The 21278-nt window shown below is 36.5% G+C and overlaps 1 protein-coding gene across 2 annotated transcripts in view; it reads left to right on the forward strand.

The window, feature by feature from the left end:
• The window catches only part of MANBA (mannosidase beta), a 123369-nt gene that overhangs the window by 44750 nt on the left and 57341 nt on the right, over positions 1-21278 (forward strand). For both annotated transcript variants that reach the window (XM_002745542.6, XM_054253117.2), the window contains exons 6-8: positions 2223-2398; positions 3303-3413; positions 18779-18930. In XM_002745542.6, coding sequence (XP_002745588.1) covers positions 2223-2398; positions 3303-3413; positions 18779-18930 — 439 coding nt within the window. The remainder of the gene's footprint in view (positions 1-2222; positions 2399-3302; positions 3414-18778; positions 18931-21278) is intronic.

Here is a 21278-nt window from a genome sequence, read left to right on the forward strand (position 1 = left end):
CCATATTTTGCCACAGATCATAGAAACTTAAGTGCCTCTGCACAGTCACTGCTCTTCTCCTTTCTTTCTGTGGTGGTAAAGCATGAGAACCTCTATCGCTGCCTCTAACCCCCTGTACCTCCAGGCTTTTTTGAGATCTCATCACCAGTTTCTTTTGCGTAACTTTAAAAAAAGGGTCCATTTTTCCACTCAACTCTTGTCCCAAGCCAGTCCCAGCACTCTTTTTTTTTTTTTTTTTTTTTGAGACGGAGTTTCCCTCTTGTTACCCAGGCTGGAGTGCAATGGCGCGATCTCGGCTCACCACAATCTCCACCTCCTGCGTTCAGGCAATTCTCCTGCCTCAGCCTCCTGAGTAGCTGGGATTACAGGCATGCGCCACCGTGCCCAGCTAACTTTTTGTATTTTTTTAGTAGAGACGGGGTTTCACCATGTTGACCAGGATGGTCTATCTTGTTTAAAAATAAAAACTAAACACAAATTCAATTCCAGAGACATTATACAAACAATGTAAATTTAACAGGAAGTGGAGAACAGAGTTGTACTGCATGTATATAAAACTCTACTTCAAAACCGTTTTGAAACATTCTGACAACCCTAACTCCACACCCAAAGTTCATCCCTCATCTTTCTTTTTCCCTGTAACTCTCCTCTTCTGTCTTGTTTTCTCTTCTTTCTAATCACCACTCTTCTGTGCCTCCTCTCTGTTCCTGGGTGTTTCAAGTGGCACTTTCTGGGACTTTTTGCATACAGAGAGATTTTGTATCTTTCAGCTTCTTTCATATTAATCCTGGTATATCACTGTGCAGGGACCTTAGCAATTGTTATAAAATGCAAATCTGATCACGCTCTTTGATAAAACATCTTCAGTGGCTCCACATTGATCTGGGGTTTAATTGCCAAATGCCTCACCTGTTCTAAAAGACCCAGCATCATCTGGACCCTGCTCAACTTTTTAATTATGCTGATCCCCCTCATCAGTTTCAATATTGCCAAGTTCCTTGTTTTGGCATTGCTCTCTCTCTCACTCATGGGCCTTCACATGCTTCTTTGTGCCCAGAGTCCTTATAATCTTCCTCGGTACTTGGCTGAGGCATCCTTCTTGTATCATCAGCCAGAAACCACTTTCTAAAGAAAGCATTCCTTGGCCAGACATGGTGGCTCATACCTATAATCCCAGGGCTTTGGGAGGTGGAGGCTGGAGGATTGCTTGAAGTCAGGAGTTCAAGACTAACCTGGACAACAACGTAAGATCTCATCTTTACAAAAAATTAAAAAAATATAGCCAGGTGGGATGGCACATGCCTGTAGTGCCAACTGCTCAGACAGCTGAGGCAGGAGGATTGCTTGAGCCCAGGACTTCAAAGCTGCAGTGAGCTATGACTGCGCCACTGCTGGGGCAACAGAGTGAGACCCTGTGTCAAAAAAAAAACAAAAGCTTTCCTTCACTCCCACTCTCTCTGTATTAGATATGCTTTCTGACTTCCCATTTTGATTTCTCAGGAAAGCCTTTTATTTCTCCCATCCTTGTATTGTTATGCTTTTGAATTTGTATATAGACTCTTAGTTCATGAGAGTTGGGGCCATGTTTATTGTGCTCACCATTTAATTCCTATCACTTAGCAGAGTACATGGCACATGGAAGGTCCTTAGGAAGTATTTTTTGGATAAATTATCTACATTTAAAATAAGACTTTATTTTTTCACATTAGATTAATTCTAATACATATAAATTTATACCTTATTACATAACTTTAAAACACATTTACATCATAAAGTAAAATACTATTATTTTTACTTTACTTTATAAAGTATTTTTACTTTATCAAAAGGAACAAATGCATATTGTTCTTAGAAAACTTACTTTATATTTCTATTTGTCATTTTCTGTTTATGCTCCATAAGGTTTTATGACTCACAATAATAGCATTTTTAGAGTAGAAGTCTATATAAAATATATAATTTTTGTTATTCTTCAGAATGAAGGATTAAACTGAAGATTCAAAAAAAAAAATCCACTGAAGTTTCGATTATGACAGCATTATGGAGTGCCTATGGGTTTAGAAGCTGCTTTAGTCTTACCTTGAATGAATCCTGAGAAGTGCAGTGATAATGCTTAACATATTTTATGTGTGTGTGTGTGTGTGTGTGTGTGTGCATATATATATATATATATATATATATATATATATATATTTTTTTTTTTTTTTCTGTTTATACTTTAGATAAGAGTGCCCAGGAGTGGAATCTTGAAATAGAGTCTACATTTGATGTTGTCAGTTCAAAGCCAGTTGGTGGTCAAGTGATCATAGCCATCCCTAAATTGCAAACACAACAGATGTACAACATTGAACTTCAACCTGGGAGAAGGATTGTTGAGCTATTTGTGAACATTAGCAAGGTGAATGGCAGTACTTCCTGAGAAGCACTGGATGAAAAGCAATACTGGTGCTAAAGAAATGATTAGAAAAGATGCACTAAGTATGAAAGAAAAATCTGCTTTCTCTGTTTATGTTTGTCATTTTCTTCTCTATTTTTAGTCTCTCATATATTTTCTGTGAGTATGAGCTAAATAATGACTTTCCCAAATTTTAAGACTAAGATAATGGAGAACATATCATTACGTTGGCAATTTTTCCTCTCATTTTATTTTCTTATCATTATATTTTAATTTTCTGCAGTATTTGCAGTATCCTGAAGACAAAATATATTCTATGGATTATATTTAAATAGCAGTGGTTATTTTGGGTATTTGTCAGTTATTTTGAATATTAATACTTACTCTAGACACATAATTCTAATTCTAAACTCATCTTTCATACATCAAGGTAGAATGGATCATTTTTATCTTTTCTTTTTCCTTTTTCTATTCCTCTAATTGATAATTGTGTACTTTTCAGGTGGAGCAAAATAACATTCAGAAGCTCTTGAGATAAATAACTCAAAATGATTTTTAGTTCTTGGCTTGAAAGAAGAGTCTACTTCAAATTTCCATTCTAAGTGTTAAGAATGTAGAGTGACCATAAGCTCAGTGTTAGAGATAGGAAGAGTTGTTTTTCTGAACACCCATGTTATTCTGTTCTTTCCTTTTGCTTTTGATATATTGATCCATGCTAGATTCCCAGCATGCCATTTTTTAAATATTATCAATGAATTGGTATGATTTGGCATAATATAGGTAGGGAGATTTACATTGTTTTAGGACCTAGAGTTTTTCACTTGACTGTATGAGAAATTGATGTAATGCGTTGAGCCTTTTTTGCTGAAAATATCATGTTAGAGTGACCTTTTAATTTTCTTAAAAGAATATTACTGTAGAAACTTGGTGGCCTCATGGACATGGAAACCAGACTGGGTACAACATGACTGTTCTATTTGAACTGGATGGAGGCTTAAATATTGAAAAATCAGCTAAGGTAAGTAAGTAATTTAAAATATTTTGTGAAAAAATTATATATTTTTTAAAAATAGTAATATAGATCTTCATGGGGAAAGAAGAAACCATCAAAACTGTTATGTCCCCACCACTCAGAGATAATCTCTAGTAACAGCATTCAAAAGCTTCCCTGTGTATGCATTTACATACATACATACATACATACATATACATATGTATTTTCTTTTTAAATTTTTTCTTTTTTTTTTGAGACAGAGTCTTACTCTGTCACTCAGGCTGGAGTGCAATGGTGCAATCTTGGCTCATTGCAACCTCTGCCTCTTGGGTTCAAGCAATTCTCGTGCCCCAGCCTCCTGAGTAGCTTGGATTTCAGGCATGTGCCACCATGCCCAGCTAACATTTGTATTTTTAGTAGAGAAGGGGGTTTACCATGTTGACCAGGCTGGTCTTGAACTCCTGACCTCAAGTGATCAACCTGCCTTGGTCTCCCAGAGTGCTGGGATTACACGGGTGAGCCACTGCCCCTGGCCTTATATTTTTAAATAGATCATACTTTAGGTATTATTTTGTCAATAAGTAGTCTCCTACTATGATTTAAAATTGTACCTTATGTCAAAATAATACGTGTGTAATTTTAAAACTTAAATATTACCAGAAAGTTTATATGAAAAATAAGACCCCTTGCCCAACACTTACTTTTCCTACTTCCTACTCCTCAGAACCAGTAATTTTTAACTTTTATTTCCTCTAACATTCTTCTTCATTTTTCTAAATAAGTTACTTCTACTGGGGTTTTCTGATTTTTCAGTTTTGCCCATTTTAGGATATAGCACTAAGAATTGGAAAGAACTGGACTTTGTTATTTATTAGCTATAGGCTACTTACTTCATCTCAAAATATATAAAGTGAGTATAATAAAAACGAGATGGCTTGGATCTGGCTTATAACAGTCAAGGCGTATAATTAGTAGAAACGATATTAACCCTCTTCAAAGACCTCCTCCTCTCCCAGACACTAGCTTTGCTGTTTACATTTGGCTAGTTCACCTCTCACATTTGGTATTACCTCTCCTGTGGGCCAGACAATACACTAAGGTTAGGGATATGTCCTTCAGGAGTGCATTTCCTATTTTTTTTTTTTCAATCATGCTGTGTATTTTCTGAGACACTGTGAATGTATGTGGTGTGTGTGTGTGTGTGTGTGTGTGTGTTAGAGAGAGAGAATGAGCGTGTGAGAGCACACATGTGCACAGAGTTAGGTACACGGAGAACATACTATACCTGTCTTTAGGACCAACTTATTCACTCTTATTCTAACCCTCTTGGCTGAGAGGATGTGTGCTCTCTCACACAGTGAGTTTGTTTTGTGTTATTTTCATGAAAATGTAAAAAGTCATGAGCCATTCCAACTTACACAGAGAAAGAAGAGGAATTTCTTTCTTTTTCAAAGGGAAAGAATTCTTTTTCATTCAGGCTAATGTGACTGTATTATTGTTCATTACACATAACGATACGAACCTTTGAATCGAGCAGCAGCAAGAGTGAATGAAGGAAGATGTAACTGCCACGTGCCTTGGGTTAATGCCTGTGTGTGAAATGTGCTCTTTGGCTGCGGCTGCTGTAGAGTTTGCTAATTTTGAGGCTCATTCATTCAGTAAATACTTAGGGCACACCTACTGTGTTTTGGCTATTTTGCTATATCCTGGTGATAGAGCTGTGACTATGACACTGCTTCTATTTCTGAGAACTCAGTAGAGCTAATCATCTCCTTGGGAAGTTAAATTATTAAATGAGCCATTGCAATAAATTAGGACTCCAGAGATGAAGAGCATGCTGTGGAAGTACAGAGCAGGGGTATTCTGGGAAGATTCCCAGAGCCTATGTCCCTAGGGATAAGTGGAATTTGGCCAAGTAATGCAGCAAAGAGGCAGAGGGAAAAGAATGTGAAGGGCCAAGGACTAGAAAGGATGTTGTGTGTTTGCGGAAGTGAAAGAAATTTCATCGCAGCTGTGGTTGAGTTTGACGTTGAAGAACAAGAGATGGTGTTATACAAATAACTAGGACAAGGTCCTGCAGGTCCTAGTGAGACACACGAAGGATCAAGCACTGTCTTGAGGGCTACCGGGATTCTTGGAAGGATTTTAAGGAGGGGGTAAGGATTATATGCGTGTTTTACAAAGATTGTGTAGATCAAGTTGGAAAAACGACGAAGAGTAGGGGACCAGTTAGAAGACTTTGGTATTAATTCAGACACAAAATGAGGATTGGTTGGTCTACAGAATTGCTGATGAAATAAATCTGAAAGAGATTTAGGATATAACATCAGCAGGCTTGATGATGTGGCGGTTGGAAAAAAGAAGTTAAGAATGGTTCCTCAGTTGCTGGTATGGGCTGCTGAACAGATGGCAACTCTGTTCTTTGAGTTCCATTACTCAGAAAGAAGAGAAGGTTCGGGGGAAGGAATTGGGTAGGAGTTATTTCAGTGATAGATGTGTTTTGTGTGGAGTGATTGAGAAACACCCAAGGAATACTATTTGATGGGTGGTTCATTAGATAGGTCTTAAGCTTAGGAATTGCATCTGGGTTAAGGATATAGATGTGTAAGTCAGCAGCATAAAGATAATTGTAGCCATGGAGTGGATTAACTACCTCATCCGCGGGCACAGAGAAAAGAGCTAGGACAGAACCCAGGCAGTCATAACAAGTAAGGTTGGGGTTTGGAAAGAAGGCTGTAGAGGAATCTAAGAAGGAATGATTGATGAGATGGAGGGAGAACCAATTTGACTGGGGACTCACAGAAACTAGTGGGAGAGAGTGTTTTAAGAATGTCTACACAACACACACACACGTACATGCACATGCACACGCACACACACATACACCCTCATATCGCCTAGCGCTTCCCACACATTTCCTAAACCTTTCTCAGAGCTCCTCGGAAGAGTGGCTCCTAGTAGCAGTGAATGGATTTAGGACTCATATCATGATTTGAAATTCTGTATTAAAAGCAATCAGGGCTCTTTGGAGAAATTACTGACTCTCAAGTTGGAGCCTAGAATATCTTGCTGTTCCAGAAAGTAAGGAGATACTCAAGAATGATGTGACATGTTGAAAGGACACAGGGGCCTTAAGTCTTCAGTCTTCAATATACTATAATCTTCAAAAATGTCAAGGAAAGCTTGAGGAACTGTTCTGTGTTAGAAGAGACTATGTACGAACTGAATGCAATGCAGTGATCTTTTTTGTCATAATATTATTGGGGTAACCGACAAAAACTTGAAAGGGGGACTCTGGGTGATGATCATACAGGAGTTCCTTGTGCTATTGCTGCAATATTATTACAAATTTGCAATGATTTCAACATAGAAAAGGATACTATTAAGAGAATGAAAAGCAACAGCAAAATCCTGATGGGAAGGGGCCAGTAGAGAGGGAAAGACTAAAAAGAGTTTGAAAGCAGGGAGGTAGTTGAGAGGGCAAGGTCTCTGGGAGGTAGGAATTACGAAGAGGATGGATTCACTTTCGGTGAAATCCAAAGTGGTGAAAGATAGTCGTGGTGAAAGATAACGCATGGGAGGACAGGATGCAGCTTGAGGATGGAAGTAATTTTGAAGGTCTCTAGGACCACTTAAAGTATATTTTCTTTCTATAAGACTTGCAAACTCTTTTGTCAGTGGAGTTTTAGGATGAAAAAGTAAACCTGAGAAAGAAAGCTTGAGTTTTGTTTAAATAACATTTTATTTTTTATTTATTGTTAATGAAAAATAAACAGACCGTAAATGAAAAGCTTAATGAATTATGAGAAAATGAACACTCATGTAACTGTCATCCTGTTTAAGAAACAGAACATTAATTACTAGCGCTTTGCACCTCAAACTCTCCCCTCCCTTTTGTGAGCTTCACCAATCATGACCCCTCTTTCCTTCCCTAAGATCCACTGTCCTGACATCCATCATTAGGTTATTTTTTTTGCCTGTTTTTGAATTTTATGTACATGGAACCATATACCATGTATTCTTTAGTGTGTGGCTAATTTGGCTCAACATCATGGTTTGTGACATTTAGATACAGTTATCTCTCCTTATGCGGTTTCAGTTATCCATGGTCAACTGTGGTCTGAAAATAGTAAATGGAAAACTCCAGAAATAAGCAATTCATGAGTTTTAAATTGCACTCTGTTCTGTGTCGCATGATGGAATCTCATGCTGTCCTGCCCTGTCCTGCCCAGGACATGAATCATCGCTTTGTTGAGCTTACCCATGCTGTATATACTATCCACCTCTTAGTCACTTGGTGGCCTTCTCCTTCATCAGATAGAAAAAACATGGTATATATGGGATTTGGTACTATCTGCAATTTCAAGCATCCACTGGGGATCTTGGAACATATCCCCTGCAGATAAGGGGGGACTGCTGCTTGGTGCTCTGTGTAACTGTAGTTTGTCTATTTACATTGTATAAGATTTTATTATATTACACCCTCTGCTGTTTGGATTTGAGTAGTTTCCAGCCTGGGGTATTCCAAGTAATGCTGTTGAGAACATTAGTGGTATAATACTTGCAGCACATATGCCCCCAACAGCATATCTACTGGGAGTGGAATTGCTTGATTGTGGAGGATGCATGAGTTCAGCTTTTTTAGATTATGCTAAACTGCCATCCTAAGTGGTTATATGAGACTCACCTAGGCTCTTTACCAGCAATTGGTGCTGTGTCAGATGGGACTTTGAATACTGTTTTCTTATCACCAGCCCCTCCTTATCTCACCTCTATTACTCTTAATTCTTGATGGTTTTATTGTTACCCTGGGCTTGCTCTATGCAAAAGTAATCTTATTTTAAATGTATCTCATTGAAATTCATCTTGCTCCAGTTTTATATCTTTCTTTCTTGCCTCTCCTCTACCCCTGAACTTAGAAAAGTGTTTAGGATTTTTTTTAACCGAGTATGTCAGGAGACAGCAGCCTATTTGACTCAGACAAAAGGTACTGGGGAAATCATAGGTTTTGAATGCAGCTCATATAGCAGAAATGCACGGGATCATGAAAAGAATGCAGGCACTAGAGAGAGAGAGAAAAGTGCTGACTACATTTCTTTGTCAACATGGCAGAATATATTGATGACTGAGACTTTTCTTATGTTGAGTGACATTGGGGCAAATGGTTTAAGCATGAAGGGAGGTAACATATGGAAAATATCAACAGGTAATTTAAACATTAGTAAATAACAAAGTAAAAGATAAGTGTTGGGATATCATATCATAAATTCTGCCAAATAAATTGTGCATGAGGAACCTTAGAATGTGAGTCTGGGAGAGTGAGCTTCATCAGTTTAGGAAATTGATTTTTTAACAAAAGAAAAATTTTTGTATATAAGTGGGAATGGAAGAGGATACTTTGGTTAAATGGAATAATAAATCTGACCAATCAGTTTTTGCCATTTTCTGCCCAGGTTAACTGAGGGTTTTTGTCCTATTAATTGATTGTACTGAATTGACTAGGTAACGTGTTTTAATGAACAAATACTTATTTTTGAATGCTTATTATGACTTGCCTTTATGAAAAACAGGAAATCAATTAGTTGATATTTCTCTTACACATAATTTATTTTATAAGAGTTTCCCAAGTATTCTATGAATAAGGTAAATCATTTTGCTAAAAGCTGCAAAAGGCTGTTGCTGTGTACATTTGATCCTCCAATTAAATTATTATAGGAAAATAGATGTAATAATAGGTATTCTACAATCAGTTAAAACTTGTATCTCCTAGTTTCCAAGCCAGAAGAAGTGAAAGATTGCCCATGGCTATTACAATTATAAAAAACAATTGGGATTTGTTTTTTTTCTTTCTTTTAAAATTTCACTTTGTTCTCTGTTTCTTAAATTCCTGTCTTCATCTCTGCAAATTCCACAGGGCAAGAAACCAATATCATGCCAGTGAAATTTTTTCTAAGTGCTACTCTAGGCTCTCTAAAGCCCTTAAAAATACATAGCAAAAGAATATGGAATTCAGAATAATCAAGGTGTATTTTTGTATTGAAAAGGTACAGAGATTATGAAGTGTGTTTCTTTCTGTATTAGCTTTCTAGGGCTATGATTACAAATTACTATAAGCTAAGTATCTTAAAACAACAAGAATTTATTTTCTCACAGTCCTAGAGGCTGGAGTCCAAAATCAAGGTGTTGGCAGAGCCATGTTCCTTCTGAAGGCTCTTGGAAATAATCCTTCCTTGCCTCTTCCAGCTTCTCATCGTTGCTGGCAGTCCTTGGCTTGTAGATGCATCACTCTGATCTCTGTCTCCAACATCTCATGCTTTTTCTTTTGTGTGTGTCTTGTTTCCTTTACTTATAAGTATACCAGTCATTGGGTTAGGGCCCAGTATGACCTCATTTTAATGAAACTAAGTATATTTGCAAAGCCCTTATTTCCAAATAAGGTTGCATTTTTAGGTGGACCTGAATTCTTGGGGGACCCCAAATTTCATGTTGACAGTGTTCAACCCAGTACACTGTCCTTTTGTCCTTCTCTTTGTCAGAAGTTTTATTAAAGATTTCCAAGATGGCTATAGGCAGTGGCTTCCCCAGGTGGGCCCTGGGAGCAGTTAGGCTTAGGTACAGACAGTAAGTGGTGCATTGTATATGGACTATAGATTGGCCTGTTTTTCATTATTACTATATACTGGCAATTGTATTAATAAATATTGCCAATGATAGAATATGTTTCCCACCTTCCCCCTTCCCCTATCATATGTTGGTCTAAGTTTTATCTGTGTGTTTGGTTACTCTTGAATATTAATAATATCCATGTTTGCTTAGCTTTAGCACATTTTTATTACTAATCCTTTAATAGACATTATATTCTACATGATAGTTTGGAGTACTCTTAGTTATATAGTCATTCCTAGATAAATGAAGATTCAGCTTCATACATTCCTTTTGAAAGCAAATTTATAACAGTTTGGAATTGTTTGAACTTGCTTTGAACATAGTTCTTGCCTCCCTTCCCTGTCCTATACGTGCCTACATTTAAAAGCATTGCAGATTAGAAATAAACAACAATAGCACAGTGATTATAAAAATGAGAAACTCAACATAAGTTTGATGTGATCTCTTGGAGTTATTTTTATGCTTTAAATTTACAATTGAGAAAGCTATGGACTGTGAGGTGTAATGTGTAATATTTTGCTTGGGAAGTGCATATTTTAGTTCATGCATGAAATATATTCTAGTAATTTTAATAGTGTCTTTAGAATTGAAATTTATTCTTTTAAATCTGTTTTAAAACTAAAGAAAGAGTCGAAGCAAAACATGACATCAGTGATATGCTTTGGTAGTGGGTGGCAGCTATTAAAAAAACAAAATACTTGGGAATTATTATGATTATTTTGTACTTTTTAGAGATAGGGGCTCATTCTGTCACCAAGGCTGCACATAGCTCACTGCAGCTTTGAACTTCTAGGCCACAGTGATCTTCCTACCTTATCCTCCTGAGTAGCTAGGACTACTACAGACACATGCTACCATGCCTCACCTATTTTATTTTGGAGAGATGGAGAGCAGTTAGCTAGGTACAGGCAGTAAGTGGGTGCTGCAACACAGCCTGCTATGTTGCCCAGGCTGGTCTCACACACTTGTCCTCAAGCGATCCTGCCACCTCAGCATCCCAAAGTGTTGGGGTTATAGGGGTGAGCCACTACCTGGCTGGAATTCTTTTTGACAGAACTCCTGTTACTTTAAACAGAGATCAAATGTGTGAATTGGTCAGATAGGCCTGTATTGAAGGTGTTAGAGTGGAAATAAAGAAGTCATTCTTACATTCCTGGAAACAGATCAAATGTGTGAATTGGTCATATAGAAGGTGGCAGAATGGAAATAAGGAAGTAATTCTTATATTTCCAGAAAAACTGCAGCAGAACGCACAGAAAATAGCTTCAAAGACTGGAATCACTATTTCATAAACCTCTATCATGGTCCAGGATAAAAGATGCTGCATATGTGGCCAGTATTCACTGTGGACTTCATGTAAAAATCAAATAAATTAATCCCAAATATGATTTCATCCTCTTGGAAATTATTATCTGAGCTTTGTGAAATCTACTTTTTTGGAAATTTCTTTTTTCCTGTATGATTTTTTTTTAGAACTTTGAAAAAATTGTATTCATTCTTTCTCATCTCACCTCATTGACAGGAAAAGCTGCAGAAAATCTTTCCTAGACAAGATGGAAGGTTCATTACAAAGCTAGGACACAGTAAAAAATTTTAAAAAGTTAATCTCAACTTTGAAGTACCATGTAATCCAAAGAAAATGTGGACACATGAGTCAGCTCAGACATTACTCTCTGTGGTGTGCAGTTTTCTCTTTGGAATTATCTCTTTTTTCCTGGTATAGTTTTAGATGACATTAATCAGATACAAAAATATTTGCAAATAGACTCTATCTTGAACAATGTACAGTAAAATACCAAACTTTGAAAGTCTTCTTTGAAGATAAGTACATAGAAATTTTCATGAAGGCTTTTTACTGGGCAACAACAAAATATAAGGACATTGACATTTACATAGAAAATAGAATCAAATTTTGAAGAAGAGTGCCAGGAGAAAAACAAAGAGATGCTGGTTTTCCATTGCTCAGAGAAATCCACATAGCAATGCCAAATGCCCCAATAGTTGTCCCTGAGAACTAGATACTTGTTCTAAAGGAATGAATCAAATAGTATTTGTGTTCACAATCATTTAGCCATTTTCTCTGATTTTGCAGAAGAAATACTGGAGAAGTCGGAGTTTTTTTTTTTCCATTTTTTTAATACTTCAGAGGCATTTGTAAATAGTTTGGATGAATGTCAAAAGAACAAAAGCATGGATATAATTGCATTTTTTGGAGTTTAATGTTACATGGGGTTTTTATGAATCTCTACCAAACTTAATATGTTTGATACTTTTCTAAAACATTGCCATACTCTGGCCTCATCTGGAAGAACATTTCTGAGTTAAAATTAATAAACGGTGTTTTTCCATCAGCTATGACAAGATAAATCAGCAGATTTGGCAGTTCTCTTTATTGAACATATATGTCCAAAGAAGATCAATTTTGAGAAAGTTGTTGACAGATTTTTTAGAAGGTAAGGCTGAAAATAGCAAATATTTTTATTTCTTACTGTAGCATATTATTATGTATGCTATTTCCTTTATTTGAAAATATACACATTTAATCAAAACTTGAATCTATTAACTTCCTTTTTTGTACTCTAATATTTATGTTACTTTTAAAAACTGACATGATTATACAAAGTTCAGGGAAGAACATTTTCAGTGTCTACATTCTTTTTGGACATTATCATTATTCATTTCATTTTATTACTTCGATTGAAAATAACTTTGTCATATAGAAGAGAAGGTCTTAAAAAGTGATCCTATCTGGTGTCAGAGATACTATATACACATCTGGCTACAAGGATACATAACTGTGCTGATGTAAACGTTAATCTGTTAACTTCTGGTTGTGCTGTCTGCAAATTGCAAGGGCACAACAAAGAATGTCTCTTGTGTCATCCTGCACAGACCTGTTTGACAAGAGCTATTTGTGGAGATCCAGAGTTTGTTTTCTCAATACTTCTGGACGCCGGAGCACTTTCAGAACAAAGACAGAAATGCAGTGTTTGGTTGTCTCTAAAAATACATGTAAAAGGATTTTAGCAGGTTTGACATTTGACAATGTTTAGAAATAAGTGGGTTTATTTTTAAGAAGAAAATTGCTCTTTTGAAAATCTAGTGATGCTATTACAGCTTTTTAAGTATCTGATTACAAACAGCTGAGAAGTAGCCTTGGGTTTATGAATCAATGATTCATTACATATCATCTGTTTGGTCTGCCAGAGAAAGAAATTTGAGGAGTACCGTATTTATCAGTCACGTACCTCTTAAGCCCTTTAGTTCAGATATCCTTATATCTTGTTTGAAAGAATGCATTCAACTATCCTGCACTTTTAAAGTTAATCTTTCTATTTTGAAAATTAAATCTTTATGAAGTTAATAAAAACACTGATCTAGTGAGGAATTAATAGAAACTTCAAAAATAAATAAAAATTTAGAGGTTAAAATTTTAAATTTTCAAACAACCTGACTTACACATTTTTAGTTTCTTAGGTATTTATACTTTTTTCTACTGTTAGACAACAGTTGTCTTTGTTGGACCGTTTAAAAAAGTTTAGTCTCATATGAAGATTATATATTTACTTTGGATGCAAATATATGTTACTCAAGGGTCTTTTCAAGAAACCTTTCAGAACCCATTATTTTCTTTGAAGTAAAATACCTGTTGTAGAAGAAGGCTTTTATGTGACAATCAAGACTGCCAGAGGACGTAGAAAATTACCGACACTTATTGTAGAAGCAGGAGCCTTTCAATGTCTCTCTCATTACTTCATTTCCTTCCTTCCCTTCCCTCCCTCCCTCCCTCTCTCCCCCGTTCCTCCCTTCCTTCGTTCCCTCATCCTTCCTTCCTCCCTCCCTTCCTCCTTCCCTCCCTTCCTGAAAAAAAAAAAAAAAAAAAAAAAAAGAAGCAGGAGCCTTTCACCTGTCAAAGGATGCCCAGAAGGAAAGGTCCTGATAATTACTACTTCACCTCTGAGGCACTGTCAGGTGGTTTGGGGTTCATTGTGACCCCAGTCATAACTTGTTATTGCAAGAGTTGGGGGATAGGGAGAGATGTCTTTTTATAAAAACATTTGCACAGAAAAGAAAAATATGCTGGAAAGTATTATGTTGTATAATTAATACTATTTGTAGCATTAATAGATATAAAGAAATAAATAGGCCAGGCGAGGTGGCTTATGTCTGTAATCCCAGCACTTTGGGAGGCCGAGGCGGGCGGATCACCTGAGGTCAGGAGTTTGAAACCAGCATGACCAACATGGCAAAACCCTGTCTATTAAAAATACAAAACTTAGCCAGGCATGGTGATGTGTGCCAGTAATCCCAACTACTCGGGAGACTGAGACAGAATTACTTGAACCCAGGAGGCGAAGGTTGCAATGAGCCAAGATTGTGCCATTGCACTCCAGCCTGGGCAACAGAGCAAGACTATTTCTCAAAACAAACAAACAAACAAAAGTAAAAGGAATTAATAAGTTCTATTTTCTGTAGTAGTGATTCTCAAAATTTTGGGGACTCAGCACTGCATTATACTTACAAAATTCATTGAAAATTCCAACAGGCTTTTGTTTATATGTACTGATATTTACCATATTAAATATTAAAACTGAGAATTAAATATTTACTTATTCATTTTAAATAACCATAATGAACTCATGTCACATATGACTATTTTTAATATATGATTTATTTTATAAAAAATATATTTACAAAAAAACTAGTGGAAATGATCGTTTTACATATTTGCAAGTCACTTTAATGTCTTGCTTAGTAGAAGACAAATGGATTCTCATCTGTATCGGCCTTCAGTCAATTTGCAATATGTTGTTTTGTTTGAAACAGATTAAGGAAATCTGACTTCACACAGATATACTTGGAAAAGGAAAAAGTCTTTTCAGATAAATTGTGGATTTTCTTTTAACAAATAATAGTTTCTTAAAGGTTAGTTGCAATGTGGACACTGAAGTCATTTCAATAAACTTTTTATTCTCTGTTACATTAAAATCCATTGGTCTATCTTGCACTTTGTATGGATTCTTAACCCATATTATGTGATATTTTAATATAATGCATTGGTTATTGGAAAATGTTTGTTTCTTGATCATTGTAGATCTTCCAAATGTTGAAACATTTCCTTTTATAATATCACATTTGTTAATATCACCACTGACATCATCTAAATAGTTTTTAAGTATTCAAGTATTATCTACTACCATGAGTAGTAGATACAAGTTCTCCCTAATCTCAATTTTTACTTGAAAGTTTGAGTTTTATCCTTGGCCACAAATACTACCATTTGTTTTCCTTGAGGTGATAGGCTCACTCCATTCATTTTCAAGAGAATGTCTGCCAGGTGTCCAGGTCTGAATAACCATCATTTGTCTGTCAGTCCTTTTATCAAGTAAAAATGGGGTTTCATGAACAAGAAGGCCAATTCAGCTTCCATATAACTCTAATAATGGCCCAGAGGCTTTTCATCCAGCTGTCTATTGTGAATGATGCTTTATGGAGATTGCCTATTTCATAACATAGGATATTAAAATATGCATACTGACGGTTGGGATTTAATGAAATTAATGTTTACTGCTTTATCAAGGACAGTCTTAAATGAAACTAGCTTTTTTCATTTTCCTGCTAATGCATGAAGGTGAAAGATGTAATGACCACTAGCACAGTTTGGAGCTGCTGCCTTGTTTCCTGCTGTAAGGAAGCAGCAGTGTTACCCACCACTGCTTTTGTAACATTAGTGCAAATGTTAACACAGTAATTACATCCCTGAGACTCAAATAATTATTTAGTACTTTGAATATTTCAGCACCTCTTGTATATTGTTGCTGAAAATTCACAGAAAAGAAGATTTTTGATGATTTATTGTGCTAATAACAGACAAATACAAGCCAATTGGCAAATCCATCAATATCTGGAGATTCACTCCTTTGTAAAGCAAAAATATGATTGTTTCACCTGAGATATCAAGCCAGTCTTCAAATCCCAAAAAGAGATTTGCAGTCAAATCTCTTAATTGGATGAGTTACTCTGTCATTGCAAAGTGGCAGTGCTGTGATTTCCTTTACTGACTTTTCATCCAATAAGCATTCTGCAATGTCAACAGTACAGTGATCTGTCAGCTACTCTGTACTTCTCTAGCCAGTGCTGTGTAACTAACCCTGTAAGATGCTTCAGTGGGTTTTTCACTGTTTATCTTTAACGAGCTTATCATGTCTAAGTTTAAATATTCAGTTATCTTCTTTATACGGTGAATGATTTGTCTCAATGAGACATTACAACTTAACTGGCACCATAAATATTATTTTAAAATGTTCCATTGCATAACACACAAAAAGTTATTAACATCCATAAAGTTGAGAGATAATTTCATTTCTTCTTCATAATTTTACCCAGTTTCTTTAAAATAGATTCTTCCCTTTCATGAGTCAAAAGACTGACATGTCAGTTTCACTTTTTTTTTTTAGCATCTTTAGATATAGACAGATAGTACAGTACAGTTATAGGTTGAGAAGATAAGCCTTCTTCTTTTTTTTTTTAATTTTTTAAGGCAGAGTCTTGCTCTATAACCCAGGATGGAGTGCAATGGCATGATCTCGGCTCACTGCAACCTCTGCCTCCTGGGTTTAAGTGATTCTTCTGCCTTTGCCTCCCAAGTAGCTGGGATTATAGGCATGCATCACCATGCGCAGCTAATTTTTATACTTTTAGTAGAGACAAGATTTCACCATGTTGACCAGGCTGTTAAGAAGTAAGCCTTCTAATCCCACTTTGAAAATTCATCCCTGAATTAGAAAAAAAGTATTAAAAATAGATTTTCTTTTAGAACAAGATAAAATATTAGGTGTAAAGTAAGTTTTCAATTAAAATTAAAATTTGTTTTTACTTGAAAACTTAAAAATACTGCTGTGAAACAAAAGAACAAGTAGTACCTACCCCTTTTGTGCTTCTGTGTAGGTGGCAAGGGAAACTTTGGGGTTCAAAATAAAAATTTATTGAACAACAATGAGGGTATAGAGATTACAGCAGGAATAATAAAAGACAGCTATTAATAGTAAGAACACAGTAAAAGTACAGAGAACAAACTGAGTTAATCTCTGAAAGTGCACTGCTTCATGCCATAAACCTCTGCCTCAGCTCGGCACTACAACACAACAGAGTACACAGCACACATTCCATTAGCTGTCAGAGTGATGAAGTAGGCACACATCTGGAAAATTCCACTGACACTCAGAGACTGAGAGAAATAAAGGCAAATAACGTTTTAGTTTTACTGTAAGTAAAGGTAAGTGCCCACTGAAAGGTTCCAATGGACCTCCTGGAGTCCCCAGGCCACATTTAAAGAACCACTCACTGTTCTAGATGTTGGAACCCATCATCACAGTATTTTAAAAGTCACCTCTGAAGATCACTGTGCATTCTTTACATTTTTAACCCTGAAGCAGGAGTGGTCATCCCTTGTCAAGATCCTCCAGGACATGTTCTGTATCTTCTTGTAAAGTTAATTCTGGTATCTTTTGTCATTTCATATAAATCAGGGCAAGAGTCAGGAAGCAGAAGAATGGTGAACTGTTTTATTACATGAAATAATTTGACTAATTCATTCACTGATTTTTTTAAATTAGAGAAATGTGTGCTTTGGAGGTAAGACTAGGCTTTATTGCTGTAAAATCTTATAGAAACTTGATCCAGTTTATGGCTGCCAAGAATTAAGATTTGATAAAAACATCAAAGCTTTTTTATCTGGGATCTTTCTGCCCATACTTAACTGGGGGAAAACCTGGCTAGGCTGTCACCAAGATGGTCTCTTGCTTCCTCTCCAGAGCACCGATAGCACGGAGTGTGTGCTCCTGCCCCGTCTACTTCCATTAGTGCACCATGTACATCTCCAGTCAAGAAACCAGAGTGTGCTCAAACATTGAGTTTAATGTGTAATTAGGATTAAATTACCCATTAAACAAAGTGATTTCATGGTAATGTGTTATTAAGATTGGGAAGTTGTTAAATTATAACATTTGATTCTAGGATGCATGTTTGGCTATATTTTAACAACACTGAAATGAGAATGTGTTTTTCGAAGACAGCATTTTTTTCTATTCTCGTGAAATAGAGTGTTTTTCATTGAATTTAGAAATGTTATCTTCAAATTGTCTTTTTCGAGGTAATTACAAATGCCTGTTTCATGTGGAAGACTACAGTAGCTCTTTAGTGGTTTCTACATTTCTCTTTTAAAAGAGAAATAACAGATGCTAGCAATAATTTATGAGGGTATATTCCTGAAATGTGCATTTCCACATTATGTGCTTCACAGTAAATAGGAAAATTAACATTAAACTACTGAATGTACCTTTTCAAAAAGGTGTGCTTCTTTTTTTTTTATTGCATTTTAGGTTTTGGGGTACATGTGAAGAACATGCAAGATTGTTGCATAGGTACACACACGGCAGCGTGATTTCCTGCCTTCCTCCTCTTCACCTATATCTGGCATTTCTCCCCATGCTATCTCTCCCCAACTCCTCACCCCCCACTGTCCCTCCCCTATTTCCTCCCAACAGACGCCAGTGTGTGATGCTCCCCTCCCTGTGTCCATGTGTTCTCATTGTTCAACACCCACCTATGAGTAAGAACATGCAGTGTTTGATTTTCTGTTAGGCGTGCTTCTTTTTTTAAAAAAAAACCATTTTGCTTATGTTTTAAATTTGATATTTGTCATTTAATTCTGTTTATTGCAGGTTTACTTTAGGACAGTGGAACTTATAGAAGAGCCCATAAAAGGGTCTCCTGGTTTGAGTTTCTATTTCAAAATTAATGGATTTCCCATATTTCTAAAAGGTTCAAACTGGATCCCAGCAGATTCATTCCAGGACCGAGTAACCTCTGAGTTGTAAGTTATTGTCTTTCTTTTCTTGTTCCTCTTTTAATTGACAGTCCTGTAAAGCTTAAGGTTTACTCATTTTTACCTACTTTAGTCCCTAGGCAAGGAACTAAGAGGTAGTGTAGAATCTAGATGATGGAAACCTTAGAATGGACAGGATTTAAAAAATCATATATTCCACTCTTCTGGGCTACAGGTGGTCTTACAGCTAAATGATTTGAGACTGTTGAAGCCATTTGATTTTTAGAAAACTATTATATGTTTACTCTGGAGAAACAGGAAAATGACTAATTCATATATTGAATAGTTAGTCCCTGAAATAAAATATTAAATTCTACTTTTTCAGTTTTTCAAAGGATACCTTAAATGTTTTGAAAGATAAGAACACATATTTATTTTTCCCCCCCTTTTTTTTTGAGAAAGAGTCTCACTCGGTTGCCCAGACTGGAGTGCAGTGGTGCTATCTCAGCTCACTGCAACCTCTACCTCCCAGGCCCAAATGATTATCCTGTCACAGCCTCCCAAGTAGCTGGGATTACAAGCATGGGCAACTACCACCTTGGTATTTTTTGTATTTGTAGTAGAGATGGCATTTCACCATGTTGGCCAAGCTGGTCTTGAAATCCTGACCCCAAACGATCCACCCGCCTTGGCCTCCCAAAGTGTTGGGATTACAGGTGTGAGCCACTGGGCCCGGCCCCATGTTTACCTTCCTATGCTAAGATATTTGCATATTCTTTTTTAAAAAATATACTTTAAGTTCTGGGGTACATATGCAGAACGTGCATGTTTGTTACACAGGTATACACATACAGTGGTGGTTTGCTGCATTTAATACCCTGTCATCTACATTAGGCATTCTTCCTAATGCTATCCCTCCCCTGGCCCTCCACCCCACTGCTATCCCTCCCTTAGCCCCCCCCAACTCCCAGCAGGCCTTGGTATATGATGTTCCCCTCCCTGTGTCCATGTGTTTTCATTGTTCAACACTCCCTTATGAGTGAGAACATGCAGTGTTTGGTTTTCTGTTTTTGTGTCAGTTTGCTGAGAATGATAGTTTCCAGCTTTATCCACGTTCCTGCAAAGGACGTAAGATCATCCTTTTTTATGGCTGCATAGTATTCCATGGTGTATATGTGCCACATTTTCTTTATCCAATCTATCATTGATGGGCATTTGGGTTGGTTTCAGGTCTTTGCTGTTGTGAAAAGTGCAATAATAAAAACACATGTGCATATGTCTTTATAACAGAATGATTTATAATCCTTTGGGTATATACCCAGTAATGGGATTGCTGGGTCATATGGTATTTCTAGTTCTAGATCCTGAGGAATCGCCACACTGTCTTCCACATGGTTGAAGTAATTTACACTCCCACTAACAGTGTAAAAGCATTCCTATTTCTCCACATCCTCTCTAGCATCTGTTGTCTCCTGATTTTGTAATGATTACCATTCTAACTGGCATGAGATGGTATCTCATTGTGGTTTTGATTTTCATTTCTCTAATGACTAGTGATGATGAGCTTTTTTTCATATGTTTGTTGGCTGCATAAATGTCTTCTTTTGAGAAATGTCTGTTCATACACTTTGCCCACTTTTTGATGGGGTTGTTTTTTCTTGTAAATTTGTTTAAGTTCTTTTCAGATTCTGGATATTAGCCCTTTGTCAGATGAGTAGATTGCAAACATTTTTTTCCCATTGTGTTGGTTGCTGATTCATTCTAATGATAGTTTCTTTTTGCTGTGCAGAAACTCTTAAGTTTAATTAGATCCCATTTGTGTATTTTGGCTTTTGTTGACATTGCTTTTGGTGTTTGAGTTGTGAAGTCCTTGCCCATGCCTATGTCTTGAATGGTGTTGCCTAGGGTTTCTTCTAGAGGTTTCATGGTTTTGGGTCTTATATTTAAGTCTTTAATCCATCTTCAGTTAATTTTTGTATAAGGTGTAAGGAAGGAATCCAGTTTCAGCTTTCTGCATATTGCTAGCCAGCTTTCCTAACACCATTTATTAAATAGAGAATCCTTCCCCATTGCATGATTTTGTCAGGTTTGTCAAAGATTAGATGGTTGTGGATGTATGGCATTATTTCTGAGGCCTCTTTTCTGTTCTATTTGTCTATATCTCTGTTTTGATACCAGTACCATGCTGTATTGATTACCATAGCCTTGTAATATAATTTGAAGTCAGGTAGCATGATGCCTCAAGCTTTGGTTTTGTTTTGCTTAGGATTGCCTTGATTATGTGGGCTCTTTTTTGGTTCCATATGAAATTTAAGGTGGGTTTTTTCCAATTCTGTGAAGAAAGTCAATGGTAGCTTGATGGGGATAGCATTGAATCTATAAATTATCTTGGGCAG

Source organism: Callithrix jacchus, chromosome 3 (assembly GCF_049354715.1).
Source record: "Callithrix jacchus isolate 240 chromosome 3, calJac240_pri, whole genome shotgun sequence".
NCBI lineage: Eukaryota > Metazoa > Chordata > Mammalia > Primates > Cebidae > Callithrix > Callithrix jacchus.